At 44.1% G+C, this 16,052-nt stretch overlaps 1 protein-coding gene across 1 annotated transcript in view; it reads right to left on the bottom strand.

Moving 5' to 3' along the window:
* Positions 1–16,052, bottom strand: part of ZNF462 (zinc finger protein 462) — a 141,805-nt gene that overhangs the window by 22,568 nt on the left and 103,185 nt on the right. Inside the window, exons 8-10 of the mRNA XM_003785204.2 lie at positions 12,770–13,037; positions 10,514–10,650; positions 435–658 (exon numbers count right to left, since the gene is read on the bottom strand). Coding sequence (XP_003785252.1) covers positions 435–658; positions 10,514–10,650; positions 12,770–13,037 — 629 coding nt within the window. The remainder of the gene's footprint in view (positions 1–434; positions 659–10,513; positions 10,651–12,769; positions 13,038–16,052) is intronic.

The raw sequence follows: 16,052 nt of genomic DNA, 5'->3' as shown, positions 1-16,052 counted from the left end.
AGACCAAAAACATTCAGCTCTTGGATGAGGGTGGTGGAATTAGGGGTGATCTGCCTTTCCCTTGCCCCACTTATGTTTTATAATTTTCTAAAACGATCGTACATTTCCTTTATACGCAGGTCACTATGAAAGTTTTGAGATGGACTATGTTATGGTCCATTATTTTACTTCCAAGAAACACAAGTGCACAGCACCCTTTCTGACTCACCTGTGCAAGTTTCAACTTGCTTGGCTTATTGGTGTTGCTGGGAGGGTTTCATCTGTTTCTGTTGGTGCAACTTTTACCTTTCTTGATTTTTTGTGTTATCTCAGAACTTTTGTAATGACCCATGCAACAGAAAAAAACTAAACCTCACTTTACAAATTATTTTAGGTCCTGTCTCTGTGCTGAACAGGTGTGCTGAGGGGGGAGGCGGGAGGTCCTGGGTGTGTACCTTATGCTCGTCCCGGAGGTGGCTGTCCAGTTCCTCTGTGTGCTTGGTCTCGTAGTAGCAGAGCTGGCATTTGTAAGGTTTCAGTTCATTGTGCTTTTCTATGTGCTGCTGGAGGCTCTCGTCACTGGAGCAGGTGAAGGTGCACTTATCACAGCGGAAAACTACTCCCTGCAAGTATTTTGACAGTTTGGAACGGCACACTTCAATGGGGACAACTCGCTCTTCTGTGGAAACAAAGTGAATGCAGAGATGGGGATTTTTACTGATAGTAAGCAGACGTGCTTTCTAAAGAAGACACTCACCTGGTCAATTCTGCTGTTTCTTGAGGGTCTGTGTCCATGAACACTTCCCCTCTCTGACTGCCCCCCTGTACCCACTGACAACATAGTCCTTGGGTTCAAGTTGGTGTTTATAAACCAAAATTCTTGTGTACTTAATACCCATGATGACTTATAAATAGAGATGAGGCAGGCTAGAAGGTACTCGCTAGTTCCTGAATGGTGGTGACCAAGGTAGGGAGACAGAATAAAGTGGCTGCCATTTTCACCAACACTGATGATCATTGACAATGACCATTAGGATACCCTCCTTCCTCAGCAAGTGTGCCTGGGGCTGGATTTACAGGTGTCTTCAAGGAGGAAGGAAACGGGCATTAACTGGGCACCTCTGGTATATGCTAGCACCTTTCCACACACAACTCTACGAGGCTGGAGTTATTAAGTGACTCTCCAAAGATCAGACTTTGGTAATTGGCAAAGCCGAGATGTAAAGCCAGGTCTGCCTAACTACAAATCTATCACTCCTACCATTTCCAATTCCATTCCTCTTTTCCCTTCCAAGATGCTTTCAAGAAGACTATTCCCTTGTCCTGAAACCAAGGGACTCTCTGATCTAATATCAGACCTGAAAACAAAAAAACCTGTACACTTTCATTCACGAAAACTCCAACTCCAACTATGAAGACCTCACAAATGAAACCACGGCGGGCAACATTCCCGGAAGGCGGAAGGTCTCCTAGAAGCCCTGGAGGATTCGTGCCTTTTCATACAATCTGTAATCTGATTGTCAGAAAGGAAAAAATAAAAGAGAGAGAGGATTTGGGTGTTTTTCCCATTAACATACCAAATGCTGTAGGGCTGGAAATGCGTGTGCTTGTTTATTCTGCACTCTCTCACCCTTGTGTTTAACTGCTCAAATTAAATTTCACACCAGTCTGCCCAGAGTATGGGCGCACGCGCCAGATAACCATAACTGGGATAAAATTAAAATCTGTGCTATTTATGCAAGAATCAAATATAGCGTGTGTTTTCATGCTGTGTCTGGATTTCAGAAGACTCCGAAAGTTTACAAATGGACGCACACAACATATACTTATATTATTTAGAAAGAGCACTGTATTATTAAGTCAAGAAAGCATGATTTATTCCCAGAGTCTCTGAAAAGCAATGTCTCCAGAGCATCGGTATTTTGTGTGCTGATTCGACTCACTCTGAGTCCTCCCTTGGTTGGTGGCCTATCTTTGGCCCCTGGGGAATTTTCCCTACCCAATGTCATGCCTTAGTCTCAGCCACAATATTCAAACTACAGGGAGGTCACTGCCTTGGGAGTCCTTGAATGCAGCGATTAATCAGACAGCAAAACCCTCAGCGGAGGAGGCGTGGAAGATGGTGTCTGCAGCACACTCCTCAACACAACGAGTCAGTCGCTTGTTTAGAAATATAAATATCTCTAAACCCAATTATAGCAGATAGCTATGAAACATTATAACGCAATCCACACTTTTTTTTTTTAAGAATAGCAAATATTTAACAGCTTTATAACCACTCAGCTCTATGGTTTGATGTCGGCGGAGGAAGAAAAACACTTTGACATAAACTAGAAAGTCTAATGGACCTCACGTTGGGATGTTCTATCCCTCCCGCCCAGGGTTTCTCTACTACTGACTGACACTTCGGGTCTGGAAAGTTCTTTGTTGTCTGGGGCTGACATGTGCACGGCCTCTACCAACTAGGTAATGGTGGCATCCCCTTCTCCCCAGCTGAGACGGCCAAAAATGCCTGCAGACGAACGTACCCTGGGGAGGCAAGATCAACCCCAGCTGAGAACCTCAGCTTTAAGCAAAGTGCCGGGAATAAACTGACTGCTCTGAGTAAGACATGAACTGCAAGCAAGCCCAGGGCAAAGGGAGGGGGTGCAGGCCCAACTAGCCCACCCCCACGTTGGGGTGCACCTTATGCGCCAGGAGGTCATGGGAAGTGTCAACATGACCTTTGCCGGCCCCTTGCTTGGCACCACACCCCCTTGCTCTCTCTCCACTTGTTCTTGGTTTCTGTCTGGCCATCCCTCCTTGCTGCCACTTTGTTCTTTGGCTGTGGCCCATCCTGCCTGCCCCAAGTCTGTCGACCTCCACAGACAGAGATGGAGAACAGCCGGTATCACTTTCCACACAATGATGCCCCACACACTTGGAAGACAGTCATTCAGTCACTCCCTGGTCTTCACTTCTCCATAGTCAATGATAGGTTCTTTTCAAACTTAAAAACAAACAAACAAAAAACAAGCAAACGGGTGTCCCTTTCAATTCCTCTCCCACTTTGGTTAGTTTTCTTTGCAGTTCCCAATTTCACTATGTGTGTCTAAGTGAATGTTACACAGAGCTGTGAGTACTCAGAATAATACCCTGGAGTTCAAATAATAATAATTCACGTGGACGCCACCGCGGTTTATTAAGTGCTCACTATGGTGTGGGCTGTTAGGCGTTTGGCCCTCATGGCAACTTGTTATCCTCATAACACCCTGTGAAGTCAGTTCTGTTTTCCTCCGTTTATGGATATAGAAACTGGGATCAATTAAGCTGCCTCCTCCAAGGCACAGCTCTGGATTAGGACAAAGTCGTGACCTGGGAGCACAGGTCTCCTGACCTCTGCCAATGCCCTCCTGCTGCACCCCTGGTTCCCGAACTCTGTGGGAACATTCAAGCTGTCTGCAGGGTACTTATCAGTCTTTCATGCCGTATTTTAAAAATGAGAAAGCCACCAACTTCTAAGGTGACATGAATATCTGAATATCTTCCAAGTATCTTCTGGATTTAAGCAAAGGCCATTTCTGCTTCCTTACTCTGAAATGTGAGACTTCCCATTTCCAAATTAAGACATTAGCAGTGTGCCAAGTCTCTTAATTACATGGGCTTTTTACTAAGACATTAATTTTAGAAAAAAGATTAACTTTTCCTCCTTTCTAAATCATAGCTAACATGTCCAAGATTAAAAAAAAAAATACACCAAACAAACAAGCAAAAAACCAAGACAGACTTTAAAAGGTGGGCAAATGACCAACAGTGTTTTCTGAATGAGGTTATTCATTATTGAAGCAAGTGAAGGACATAAAGTTTACGGCTGGAATGTTTCCAGGTACCGACAGGCCCTGCTTTGGCTACAGAAGCTCAGTACTCAGGATTTTTTTCTACCAGGGCAGTGACAAGTGTGGGTCTTTTTGACTTCACACCTCTCAAAATTACCTTGGGTAAGAAATCAGGGCCTGAATCACACTCATTGTGACTCAGCTTCTAGCACTGGCTGCAAAAATATTATGACTTCACCAGTTAGACTACAAGATGGATTGTGTCTCTCATCTCCTCCTACTCAAAAGATGCTTGGTACTGCAATGGGACATAAAACCCGAGAGGCTGGCCCCACAGTAATGTCACATTGAAGCACATGTGTACCAAGGCAGAACAAGAGCTGGGAATGGCATGCTATCAACCTCTCGTGGAGTTCAGTGGAAAAATCTGCAGACTTGCAACTACACAGGGGTCAGTTCTGCCCAAATCGGTGAAAAACCGCATCATGGTGGAGTCCTGAATCATCAAGTACAAATTCTTCCTGAAAGGCAGACCACAACGTACGTCGGTTTCCTTCCCAGAGCGTGCCAAGTCTAAACGAATTTGGAAGGATTTAGGAGTCCTTCTCTCCAACAAACTCTGTATGCAAATTATCATTTTAGAGGACTGACTGCCTCTTGGGGCTGAACCAAAGACTGACTCTTTAGGTCAAAGAACAGACAAAGGCTGAGAACTAGAGAAAGCCATTAAGAAAATAATATTAGTTTTTAAAACAATCATCCAAAAATATAACCATAAACAGACGTACAAAATGACAAGGAAAACAGCTCCTGGTGAGAAGTATTACATTTTTCAAGTTAGCCAGGACACCACCCTCAATGTAGAGAGGGATGGGAATAGCACCTCCAATTCTAACAGGCAAAGATATTTGGTGGGGTTGGAATGGAAGATGTAATTTCACTGAATAACATTAAAGACTGGAAATCTCACTGTAGTTTTTTTTTTTTCTCAAGAAAAATGACATTGATCAGATAAATTAGGGGAGATTACTTCTGTTTCCAAGACTCCCACTTGCAAAGTTCAGTTAAATTCAGCATTTGTCTACGTATCAGGAAACAGAAACTTAAAGTTAATATGCCAACTGGAGATCAGCAGTAGTGACTGCACAGCTCCATAATTACAATGTAAATATTTGGCAAAACCGTGTTTCATCCCTAAAATTCAATCTGTGCCCAATTTTTCAGGCTCACTATGGGTGTGCAAGGTGCGTATGGGCAAAGCTTTGCATGAGGCATTGTGCTTCCAATGGTATAAACTCCACAGCAACATACCCACGAAACTATTTACTCACTTGTCTGTTGTCTCTTTCTATTTAAGTTCTTTCAGTGCACAAACCTTGCCTGGCTTTTTTCATGGCTGCATCCCAAGAGCTTAAGACAATGCTAGCATTCTCTCTTCCAGCTGCCAAGATGCCCAAAGGAAAGAAGGCCAAGGGGAAGAAGGTGTCCCTGGTCCCTAATGCTGTGAAGAAGCTGGAGGCCAAGAAGGTGGTAAATTCCCTGTTTGAGGGAACACCAAAGAATTCTGGCATTGGACAGAACATCCAGGCCAAACCTCATCTGGCTTGTCAAATGGTCCCACTATGTCCAGTTGCATGGCAAGGGCTCTCTGCTATACACAGTTGAAGGTGCTGCCTGTGATTAACAGGTTCACCAGGCCTTGGGCTCCCAAACAGGCATGCACCTGCAAGGACAGACCAGAGACCACGCAGGAAAAGCAGCAGAGACTGTTGGCCCAGGCTGGGGAGAAAGCTGCGGCGAAAGGGATGTCCCACTAGGAGGCCACCTGTCCTCTGACAGGCAGTAATACTGTCACCACCTTGGTGGAGAACAAGAAGGCTCAGCTGCTGGTGATGGCACATGTCATGGATCATGCCGACCTGGTTGTCTTTCTGCACGCCCTATTATGGGAAGATTGGGGTCCCTTCCTGCATTATCAAGGGGAAGGTAAGGCTGGGGTGTCCAGTCCACAGGGAGACCTGCACCACTGTGGCCTTCACGCAGGTCAACTTGAAAGACAAGGGCTAAGCTGGTGGAAGCTCTCCAGACCAATTACAATGACAGATATGATGAGATCTGCCATTGCTGGGGAGGCAAAGTCCTGGGTCCAAAGTCTGTGGCTTGCATTGCTGAGCTGGAAAAGGCAAAGGCTAAAGAACTTGCTCCTAAACGCAGCTAAATGTACTGTGTTGGGTTGTGTGCACATGAAATAACAAATCCCCCTCAGAAAACAAAAACAAAATAATGCTAGCAGGTAGTAGGTATTCAATACATATTTGTTGCATGAATGAAGACCCACCAAAAGTCCTTCCACCAACTTTGTCCTTGAAACAAAAGTCTCAGGGCTTACTATTTCTCTAGTTAAACTCATCAAATCATGACCAATCTCATCAAACGTTGATGTGACCCAAGTTCACAGTTCCTGAAAGAGATGAGTCTACCAATCCTGTGCTTCAGTCTTTGGTCCATTAGTCTTCATAAGGGTCTCAATACTGATCAAGATTTGTCCTGGCCTCCCATTTGTCAATTGTATAAAAATCAAACTTTCTTATTAGTATCTAAGAGGTCCATGGTTTGGCCAGAACACGTTTCTCTGGTACAGGCACTCAGAAATGTCTAATACCATTCTACAAAGATGTCCTGCTGACCTGAGTGGTTTATTAATTATTCCTTTCCCTATGCAAGGGGCTGAATAGTATCCTCCAGAAATCTGGAGGATTTGTCCATTTGGAACCTCAGAATGTGACTTTACTGAGACATAGAGTCTTTGTAGGTGCAGTTAGTTAAGATGAGAGTCATACTGAACAAAGGCAGTCCCTAACTCCAATGCCTGGTGGTCTTATAAAGAGGAAAGAAGGTGGTGTGAAGATGGACACAGAGATTGGGGTGATGCAGCCAGAAGCCAAGGAGTGTCAAGGAAGCCCAAGAATCGTCTGAAGGTGGGAAGAGGCAAAGAAGTGTTCTTATCTTTAGCGTTCAAAGGGAACACAGCCCTGTCAACTTTTTTTTTTTTTTTGAGACAGGGTCTTAAGCTGTTGCCTTGGATAGAGTCCCATGGCTTCTTAAGCTCACAGCAACCTCAAACTCTTGGGCTTAAGTGATTCTCTTGCCTCAGCCTCTCAAGAAGCTGGGACTACAGGTGCCTGCCACAACACCCAGCTATTTTTGTTGTTGTTGTTGCAGTTGTCATTGTTGTTTTAGCTGTCCCAGGTCAGTTCTGAACCCACCAGGCCTGGTGTATGTGGCCAGCGCCCTACCACTGATCTACAGGCATCATCCCCCTGCCACCTTCTTGATTTCAGACTAGGAGTCTCTACCGTGAGAGAATGAATACATTTCTATTGTTTTGGTCATTTGTTACAATATTCTCTAGAAAATTAACATCCTGCCTTAAGTTTTCTCTGTTGAAATGTTATCACGGCTCAGTTTGAAAGCCATCCATCCCTTGCTGCCCCCTTTCTCTCCCCCGGGCAGAAGCACCTCTCTAGATACCCATCAGTCGCTGTCTTGTATGTACTATGCACACGTTCATCTCCTGGGGAGGGAAGGTACTAGGTTTTATATATCCCATCTTGCCCCCAAACCAAACATGCCCAAGAACTTAGCATGTAACAAGTGAACAATGAATGTTTGCTGAATCCGAGAGCAAATACCATGCTGTCTTCCACCACAGCCACCATAAATAAATCCCTGAGTAGCCCTCATTTGCATTTCCCATAAATGAAATGGTTTCTCCTCCCTCTTCTCCCTTCCTAAACATATCAATTTGTCCAGACAAACAGCTATGGAAACTATTTTTTGCCAGCAGTGACTCTGTCTCAGGGCCAGGCCAGAAGTTGTTTTTCTTGCCTTTCATCCCAAGTATTTTAATTAACTAAGGTCTCAGAAAGATCTTGTACTAAAGGCCCCGGGGACCAAAGATGTTTATTCATGCACATAGCAGGAAGACAGGTGCAGAAGGAGCCACTTCTTGTTACTATGAGATGAGCCCCAACCCGACGCTTCAAGGCAGACACCACACCCTGTCTCAGGATGCCTCAAGACCAGTTTCCCATGGAGCTGCCATTCTGAGTTGAGATGGGCACCAAAGTCAGCTGGGACAAGGGGTCCGGCTGTCCTGTGCACTCTGCTACCTGTGGGTCAGTGGCTCCCACAGATAAGTTAGTCCTCACACCCAGCTGCCACAACCACTGGAACACTCAGCAGGGTGATACCAATTTCCCAAGGCTGAGACAGTGATGCCTGGTGGATAAGGGGAAGGACTGAGGGTCAGAATCAGAACAGCCTGCATGAGTCATTTGACCTTCAGTTGTTTGGCCTTTCTGAACTTACTTCCTTTTCATTTGGGATAACAGTCATAGCTACCATATAGATTTTGTGAGAATTCTATAGGATGACATATCATGAAACACTTAGTACAGTGCCTGTTACCTAGTGAGCACCCAGAAATACTACTGATGTTAATGCTATTAATGTTGGTATTATTACTATGAATCCTCGAATACCCATGTTCTTTACTAGATTGGTGCTTTCCGATCTTGAGAGAAATCATGAAATTATCTCTATAAGCCACAGGACAGACTATAAATAACCAGCATCAGGGGACACTGGATCAAAGGACTGGGGCTGACAACGGCTTCAGTGCCCACTAGTTGGGTGACTCCAGCCTACCTGGGCCCTGCAGAACCTACCTTCATGGCCTCCCCTGGGTATCCAAACTCTTGGTCACTTTTACCACATTTATAGGTGAACTTTCCACTGGTTTCTTCTTACTTTTGCATTTGCCCCCAATTTCCTCCTTTGTTTCTAATTCTATAGCTCTGCACAAATGTCTTTAAGATACCTTAAATCCTTTGTAAAATGAAATAGAATGCAAAGAAATACAGTAAATAAAAAGATACATGTGGTCTTTCTTAGCCTCACGATGCATATATACACTAACCAGGAATATAAGTAATAGTACCGTCTCTTGTGATTCTGTTGGAAGATGAAGTGACTTTCTGTTTATCAGCAGCACTCTGTTAAGTGTAGACGGTTACGGGAGTGTTTGTGGCCTTAGTGCTTAAGCTCTCTCTGCCTCGCCCTCTCCTGTGTTCTCAGGGAAGGAAAGTCATTGAGCTCGTTAGGCATCAGAGCTCTGATCCCGCCAGGCAGCAATATGGGAAAAGAAGGGCACCAACCACAGAAAGTCAGGTCTCACCGTTTCTGTTTGCTCGGCAGCAACACTACTGATGGCCTGTACCCAAGCTGGAACAGGGCACAGAGCCACTGCAACACATGTGCTGGGGGACCGGAAGCCAGGTGACCGAGGTGGAACACCAGGGAGGACCACGCAGGCCAAGAACTCCTGTCTAAGTGTTCTTACGCTGCTTCTCCCAGCTCACAGGTGGACTTCCTAGCCAGCAAGGGTATCCTGTCTCATTATAGCGCAGTGGGGAAGAGGGAAATCTGAGCGTGTTAAATTTCAGTCTTGTATGGAGTCTGCACAGACATAGGTGAGTATGTCATAAAATGGCTAAAGGCAATGACACAGGGGAAAGGTGAGAACCTTTGCCAACATCCCCCCACACAGCCAGCATTTCAGTGACATCTTAGCAGGATTGCAGACAACATGCATTGATTTTGAGGCACATGTGTCAAACACTGAAGAGCATCCCAAGGCTAGAGTTGAAGGAAGGAAGAGAAGAAGGAAGAGGAAAAAAAGAAGGGAGGGAAAGAAAGAATGAAGGAGAGACAGAAAGATCAGAAGATGAAAACAGCAATCAAGACTTAGATGGGTATAACATCTTTCCATCCACCTGTGGCTAGAATCTTTTCAGGACAAAGCAGTTCTACATAAACATATTTTTCCTCTCAAGAGAAGGGGAAGCCTGTTATTTAACAATGTTTTAATTAGCCAACAGTAAACTCTACTCAAAGAAAGATCACACTGGAACAGTGGACCTAAGGGAAGTAGCACTGTTTGTCACCAGGAATCAAGATTTATGGAACACCCGTCATGCAATCATTACCAAATGCTGCTGCACACGTGACCCACTGGGCCATCAGTATAGTCATCTCTTTTCATGGATGAGAGAGGGGTTAAACAGAGAAAGCTTCAAAACCAAATGTAAACCCAAAGGTCATGGAATTTTTAACGTATATTAGAATACACATATCGTTATTTGGATAGGTATATATATATATATACACATAGAATATTACAATATATAACAAATTCTATTTTAAAGAATTCTTTCTCCTTGTTTGTTTTAAGAGGAAATCTACATTCTACTTTGAAAATCTATCATTTTGGTCTTCCACAAAAGAATCTCTAGCAACCGTATAGCTCTTCACCCATTCTGTTTCCTCATTCACTCCGTCTATGCATTTGACACAAGGTCATGGGTAGCAAAAGATGTAGAATGTAACAATCTCTCGTGCTGGGAAACCCTACAGAAGTGTTCACTGCAGATCCATCACCTTTGTCTCCCTGCAGGTGGAGGGCATCCTCTCAGCAGGAAGGTGTCTTTGTCCTGTTGGCTGTCAGTGCGGTTATCACTGCGGTTTCTCGCCTGGAGATAAGGCGAGGAAGAAGGGCCCAGGATGACAGCACCATGGCCATCTTGAGGGAGCCTGCCTAGAGCCTGCCCATGTTTCCCTCCCGGCTGGACCCAAGAAAACTGACTTAGGTAGGTTACCTCGGTGCAGCACGATGTGGTCGATCATGTTGCGCTTGTATTTGGTGTGATAGAGGCAGAGAGGACAGCGAAGGTCTTTGGGGCCTTCCTCGGGAACCGCCGAATGCCCAGCTTCCATGTGCATCGTAAAAGCAGATCTGGGAGAGAGGTGGGGGAGCGAGGCGATGAGTGAGATGAGGGTCACTTCGTTCACACACCTGCTGGCACACTCGGCATAGGTGCCCAAGGGCGCCACTCCCACTTGAGGGGCTACAACGAAATCTGTTAATCAGATTTGCTGACCACACATTCCTTGGTCTCTCAACCAGTAACTGAACACTGTCAAATGGTGGTAACTTCTTTTTGGAAACTTGGCCACTTGGCTAGATGGAGGGTTTATCTTTGAAGAGTTTCCACAAACATCTTATTCTTGAAAATTAGAAATTGCCTATTCAAAGTATGAAAATAAGGCCCCTATGAGGAACTATTTCTCATCATGCTTGGGAGGGGACAGGCTATCTCACAACCAGGCTGATATACAAACTGCCTACGTTCGTCACAGGTAAGGGGAGGCAAGTTGCTTAGGAGGTCAACCGTCATGATTAAGAATTAGGTAAGGTAAACTCAGCGCTATAGTATGAGCTTGCTGGCCGATGCTGCCTCTTCCTCCATCCTTTTCACACCTTTGAAATTTCTAAAGCTTTAAATGCTTCATAAAAATGGATGAAACAGAGTTGAATGGGTGAGGGTCCCTTCTCATGAACCCCAGTGCTGCTTTCCAGAGACACACGTACACCTGTCAGTCAGCCCTTGTTATCTGGGTTCTTTAGCGTTTTCTCTGTTCTAAATTAATACGTATATACAGACAGTGCCAAAAATACATATACACACATTGTAAGAAAGAAAAAAAACCGTATTCAAATTGTAATACTCGATATATACCAAGAACAGAAGATGAACACAAGTCACATTTAATCTCTACAATTACAAGAGGTGCTCAAAATATGTACATAATATACATGTAATATATGATACACAGAAAACATCTCTTATAATGTGGTCACATGTTTTTGGCACCACCAGCATATTTATCTGAAAAATGACTGGAACAAATTAATAGTCTGAGATATAATACATTTCCTATTAAATACTAACAACTAAGAGGCTGGTGGGACGATGACTTGTTCTTTTTCTACGTCTTCTTTTTCTTTGGACCTGAAGCCTAATTTCCATAGCATCTCTGTGTGAGTCTGTACTGAAGTAGTCTTAAGGCTCAGCTCCTGATTGCCATAGAAGCAGGTAATAATAGCTTCATGTCTATAATATAATGTCTAATGTTATGTTATTATAATAGCTTTCTGTCTACATTATTATGACGCTTATTAATGTTTGCTCTGTGCCAATCACTATTCTAAGCAATTCAAATACACTCATTTACTCACGACTCCCAAGAGCCCAATGAAGTAGGTACTCTTATTATCTTTATTTTACAAATAAGGAAATGGGGACACAGAGAGGTTTAGCGACTTGTCCAAGGTCACACAGCTAATAAATGCCAAAGCTGGGATTCAAACCCAGGCAGTCAGCCTCCACACCTATAACCACTAACCTAAATGAATGTTATCTCACAGGATGAGACTGAATCACAAGAGAAGTCCAGATTACATCATAGGAAGCATTTCATTTTTTCATTGTGTTCACCAATGCTGTCATACACAGGAGCCAGAGTGGCTTTTGATTATCTTTCTCTAGATTGGAATAATTTCTCTACGATTGCACAAGTATAGTATTCATGGTGCTGAGGGTCTTGATTCTCTATGTGGTTTCAATAGTTCAACCTTAAGAAATATAAGGATTTTCTATAAGAGATGTAGCAGGGAAGTCAGTATTGCTGGACGTCTTCTCTTGACTTTGACTCTGGTTGCAAGAACACATTTTTGCCCCCAAAGACAAAGAACAAGAAGTGGGAGATAGTTCCCTGAAAGGGAAGGAAATGCTGCCCATGCATCAGGCCAGAGAAATCCTTCGCTGAGCCTCACACTGCTCAGGAGCCCCTATGCGCTGATTTTTAAATACATTTGTTCTGATATAGCCCTTGCTCCCTTTCGCGAGCCCCAAAGCAGTCTTGTGAAACCTTTCAGGAAACCTGGTCTCAACCCCTGAATCATTAGGGCTTCCCCTGAACTCTAGGTGGGTAAGTATAAAGGGAGGTATGTGGTGAGACATGGAGCAGGGGCAACCACCTTGTTCTTCACAACCGTCGAGCATGCCACTTACTTGAAGCCCGTATAGAAGGAGCAGTCTTTGCACTTGAAAAGCTTCTTCCCACCGTGCTTGTCCCGGTAATGACGCCTGATGCTCTGGATGTAGCCGGAGGAGAATTCACAGAATTCGCAGTGGAGAACGGCTTCGGTTTTCTGCTCGGTGCCAGCATTGGCCCCAGACAGAGGCACAGGGCTAACACGGCTGTTGTTTCTTGCCAGGGCAGCTGACTGATAGTGGTTCAACTGCTGCTGAACATCTGGAGGCTCAGAGTAAGACGAGTCTGTGAAGACATGGGGAAGATGACACGAGGCACAGAGGACACAGCAGAGGTCTGCAGCTGGGAAACCCCCGACATCAGGTCTCCCCACCCTGCTTTATGGAGGTATAATTGACAAATAAAAACTGTGTACGTTTAAGGTGTACAACATGATGATTTGATAAACGTGCACGTTGTGAACTGATTACCACAATCGAGTTAATTAACACATCACACCCAGCACCTCACCCCACTGCCACTTTTCATGTGTAGTAAGCACACATAAGATCGAGCCCCTTAGCAAATTTCAAGTCAACAGCACGGTTTTACTATCGTCACTGTGCTGTACATGAGGTCCTCAGAACTTATTTTCATTGTATAACTGAAAGTTTGTCCCCTTTTATTTTGACCATCATCTCCCCATTGATTTGATTTTTTTCAGGGTAATGACTATGGGCCCCTCTTGTATCTTCATTTATATCCTACAACACAGATCTGGGAAATGCACGTGGGGAGGAAACGTCACCTCTTTTAATCTGATTTCGAGGGCTCATGGCGTTTAAAAATAAAATTCTGAGGTTAAAGGTTTCAAAGTGAAGGAAGAAAGTAAACTGTTTCTCAAAGGAAACTGCAGTGTGGCAACAGGTTGCCACAAATACCCGTCCTTCTAGGTGAGATAAATAAACCCACCTAATGTACACAGGCGTCCACGCGAGAAAGGAAAGTGGATGATGCAATATCTTTTCCTCTGCAGCCCAGATTTATTCAAGCCAACCAAATTAAAAAAAAAAAAATCAGTCTTTAACAGACATGCTCAAGCACAAGGCACTCACACACATATAAAAATGTTTTATGCCTTCACAGTCAAGTGATTTAAAATTTAAAATATAAAAATCCGATAGTGTTCTCCTGGAATGGATGTTTAAAGCTTAGTCAGCATTAAGATGGAGATTTATTCATAAATCCCATTAAAATGAAATTCCAAACAAGGTTCCCTGAAAGGTATTTTAAAGTTTTCGATTCCGAGGAAACTGTCGGAAATGACAGGCACAAATCTTCGCCCTGCGGAGTTTCAGTGGCACGGGGTGAAGAAATCTGATGAGGGGGAGCAGGGGGAAATGCAGAGTTTCTCCTTTAAATTAAGAAGCGAAAAGAGTAAAAAGAAAAAGAGAGCGAGAGTAAAAGGTCTTGAACCTTTTCCCAACACACTGCTTTGAATGTCGAGGTTAGGAATTCAACAACATTGTCCTGTAACCTGCAGCTGCCTGGGAATGACACAAATGGAGTCCATGAATACCACACAGATGAATTTCAGTGTAACTTTCCTTGAAAAGAAAACAAAGGGCTCTTTTCTTAAGCCTTTCAAAAAGCAGGGGATAGAAACTGTACAAGCCTCCTCCAGATCTGATGGACACTTAATTTTCCAAAGCAGAATTCCCTGACGCAGGACATGGAGGAATTCTGTAAGACCCGTATTTGATGAAACCAACACCGTCCATCCCGTCCGCCTGTTCAAGAGGAAAAAACAAGAGCGCGGCAGCCTCCTTGATTGTGGGGGCCCCTTCCTATCTTCCAAATATGAAAATATCTCCCACTCTTGTTCTCCAGTCCCATTCTCCCTCTTCAATTCATATTCCTCAAGATGGAGAAAAACCTCTTTGGAAATTGTAAACAAACCTGCTGCACAAAAAAATAAAACAAAAGGAAACTTGAATAATCTCTCCAAGCCTCCATAGGTTCATTACCAGGTGTAATCCGAGACAAAGGAGGAAAGGAACGACAACCGAATTCATTTTACCCAGTTCTTTTATCTCCTTTTTCTTTATTCCTCTACCCTCGCTGATGAACCCACTCAGGATCACAATAATGCAATTGTCAACGTCCCATTCTTTCTTTCAATAGCAGGTTTGTTTACCATTTCATGGATTGTTCGAGTTGTTTTCTACTGAAGCCCTCAAGACTAGTTTCTGCTTAGAACACGGCACAATGAAGCACAAAACATACTCCGCCTCTCTTGTTAGCACAGTCTTTCCCCGCAAGTCCAAGTGCCAGCCAGCTTCCCCAGAAAGCCTCTTGGTCATGTTGGTCCTCCTTTGCACTCTCAGCTCTGCAGAATAGAAACTATGTAACCAACAAGGCCAAGGCCAGGTCTTGCTGCCACTGATCTGTCTGCCATCTGCAAATCTACCCAGAGACCAAAACAAACATCCCAAGGAATGGTCTCTTTTTCAATAAGCAGTCACAGTTCCCTTCAAGATACGGCACTCCCCTGAGTCTCGCAGGTCAGTATGGGTATTGGCAGCCAGTCTGAGATACCAGGCGCCTGATGGTTTCAAATAAATGGCTCCTGATCAGATGACTGCCCCGGTGAATGCCTCTCCCAGCCCTTCGGCCCACCCCCAACTCAGCACTAATATCTTTGGCAGGCTCCGTCCAGGAGAAGGGAATCTTCTCTTGGTTAACACATTTTTCTTGTCTCTCGGGTCTATGGCATATTATTTCATCCATCTCAAAAAACAAATTCTAAATTTTAACTCTGGTATTTATATATTATAGAAAACCTGGAGAAATAAAAATGCAAAAAGTCACAGGGAAAGCATTCCAAGAAACGGAGACTCATCACCCTTCTGAAATGCCAGAGCAAAAGGAACAGCTGTCTGCCATGCATTCCTTGTTTTCCTCCTGGTTAAAATCAGACGGACAGGCTTATTGACAAAAATAAGCAAATCCCACCAGTTATGAATGACACATCTGTAATAATGCCCAGGTTACAACTTGCTGGGGGTTCTTAGAGATGTACTTCCCTCTGCTGGTGCCAACATTCTCCATCTCTCTCTCTCTCTCTCACTTGAGAGTTTGTGAATAATGTAGGATTTTAGCACTTTGGGCACTAAAGTGACAAAGACGTGAGTGTGTATCATTCCACCGCTCTTTAAAAAGCCCACTTACTAAGCTAAATAAAATTCCAGTTGGTTCATGAAGCACACCCTGCAGAGCAGGAAGAGGGTCGTTTTGTGCCCAGGTTAGAATGGCAAACGG

Source organism: Otolemur garnettii, unplaced genomic scaffold, assembly GCF_000181295.1.
Source record: "Otolemur garnettii isolate 467f Iridium unplaced genomic scaffold, OtoGar3 scaffold00014, whole genome shotgun sequence".
Classification (NCBI taxonomy): Eukaryota; Metazoa; Chordata; class Mammalia; order Primates; family Galagidae; genus Otolemur; species Otolemur garnettii.
The sequence above is the reverse complement of the archived record's forward strand: the minus strand, read 5'-3'. Positions and strand labels throughout refer to the sequence as shown.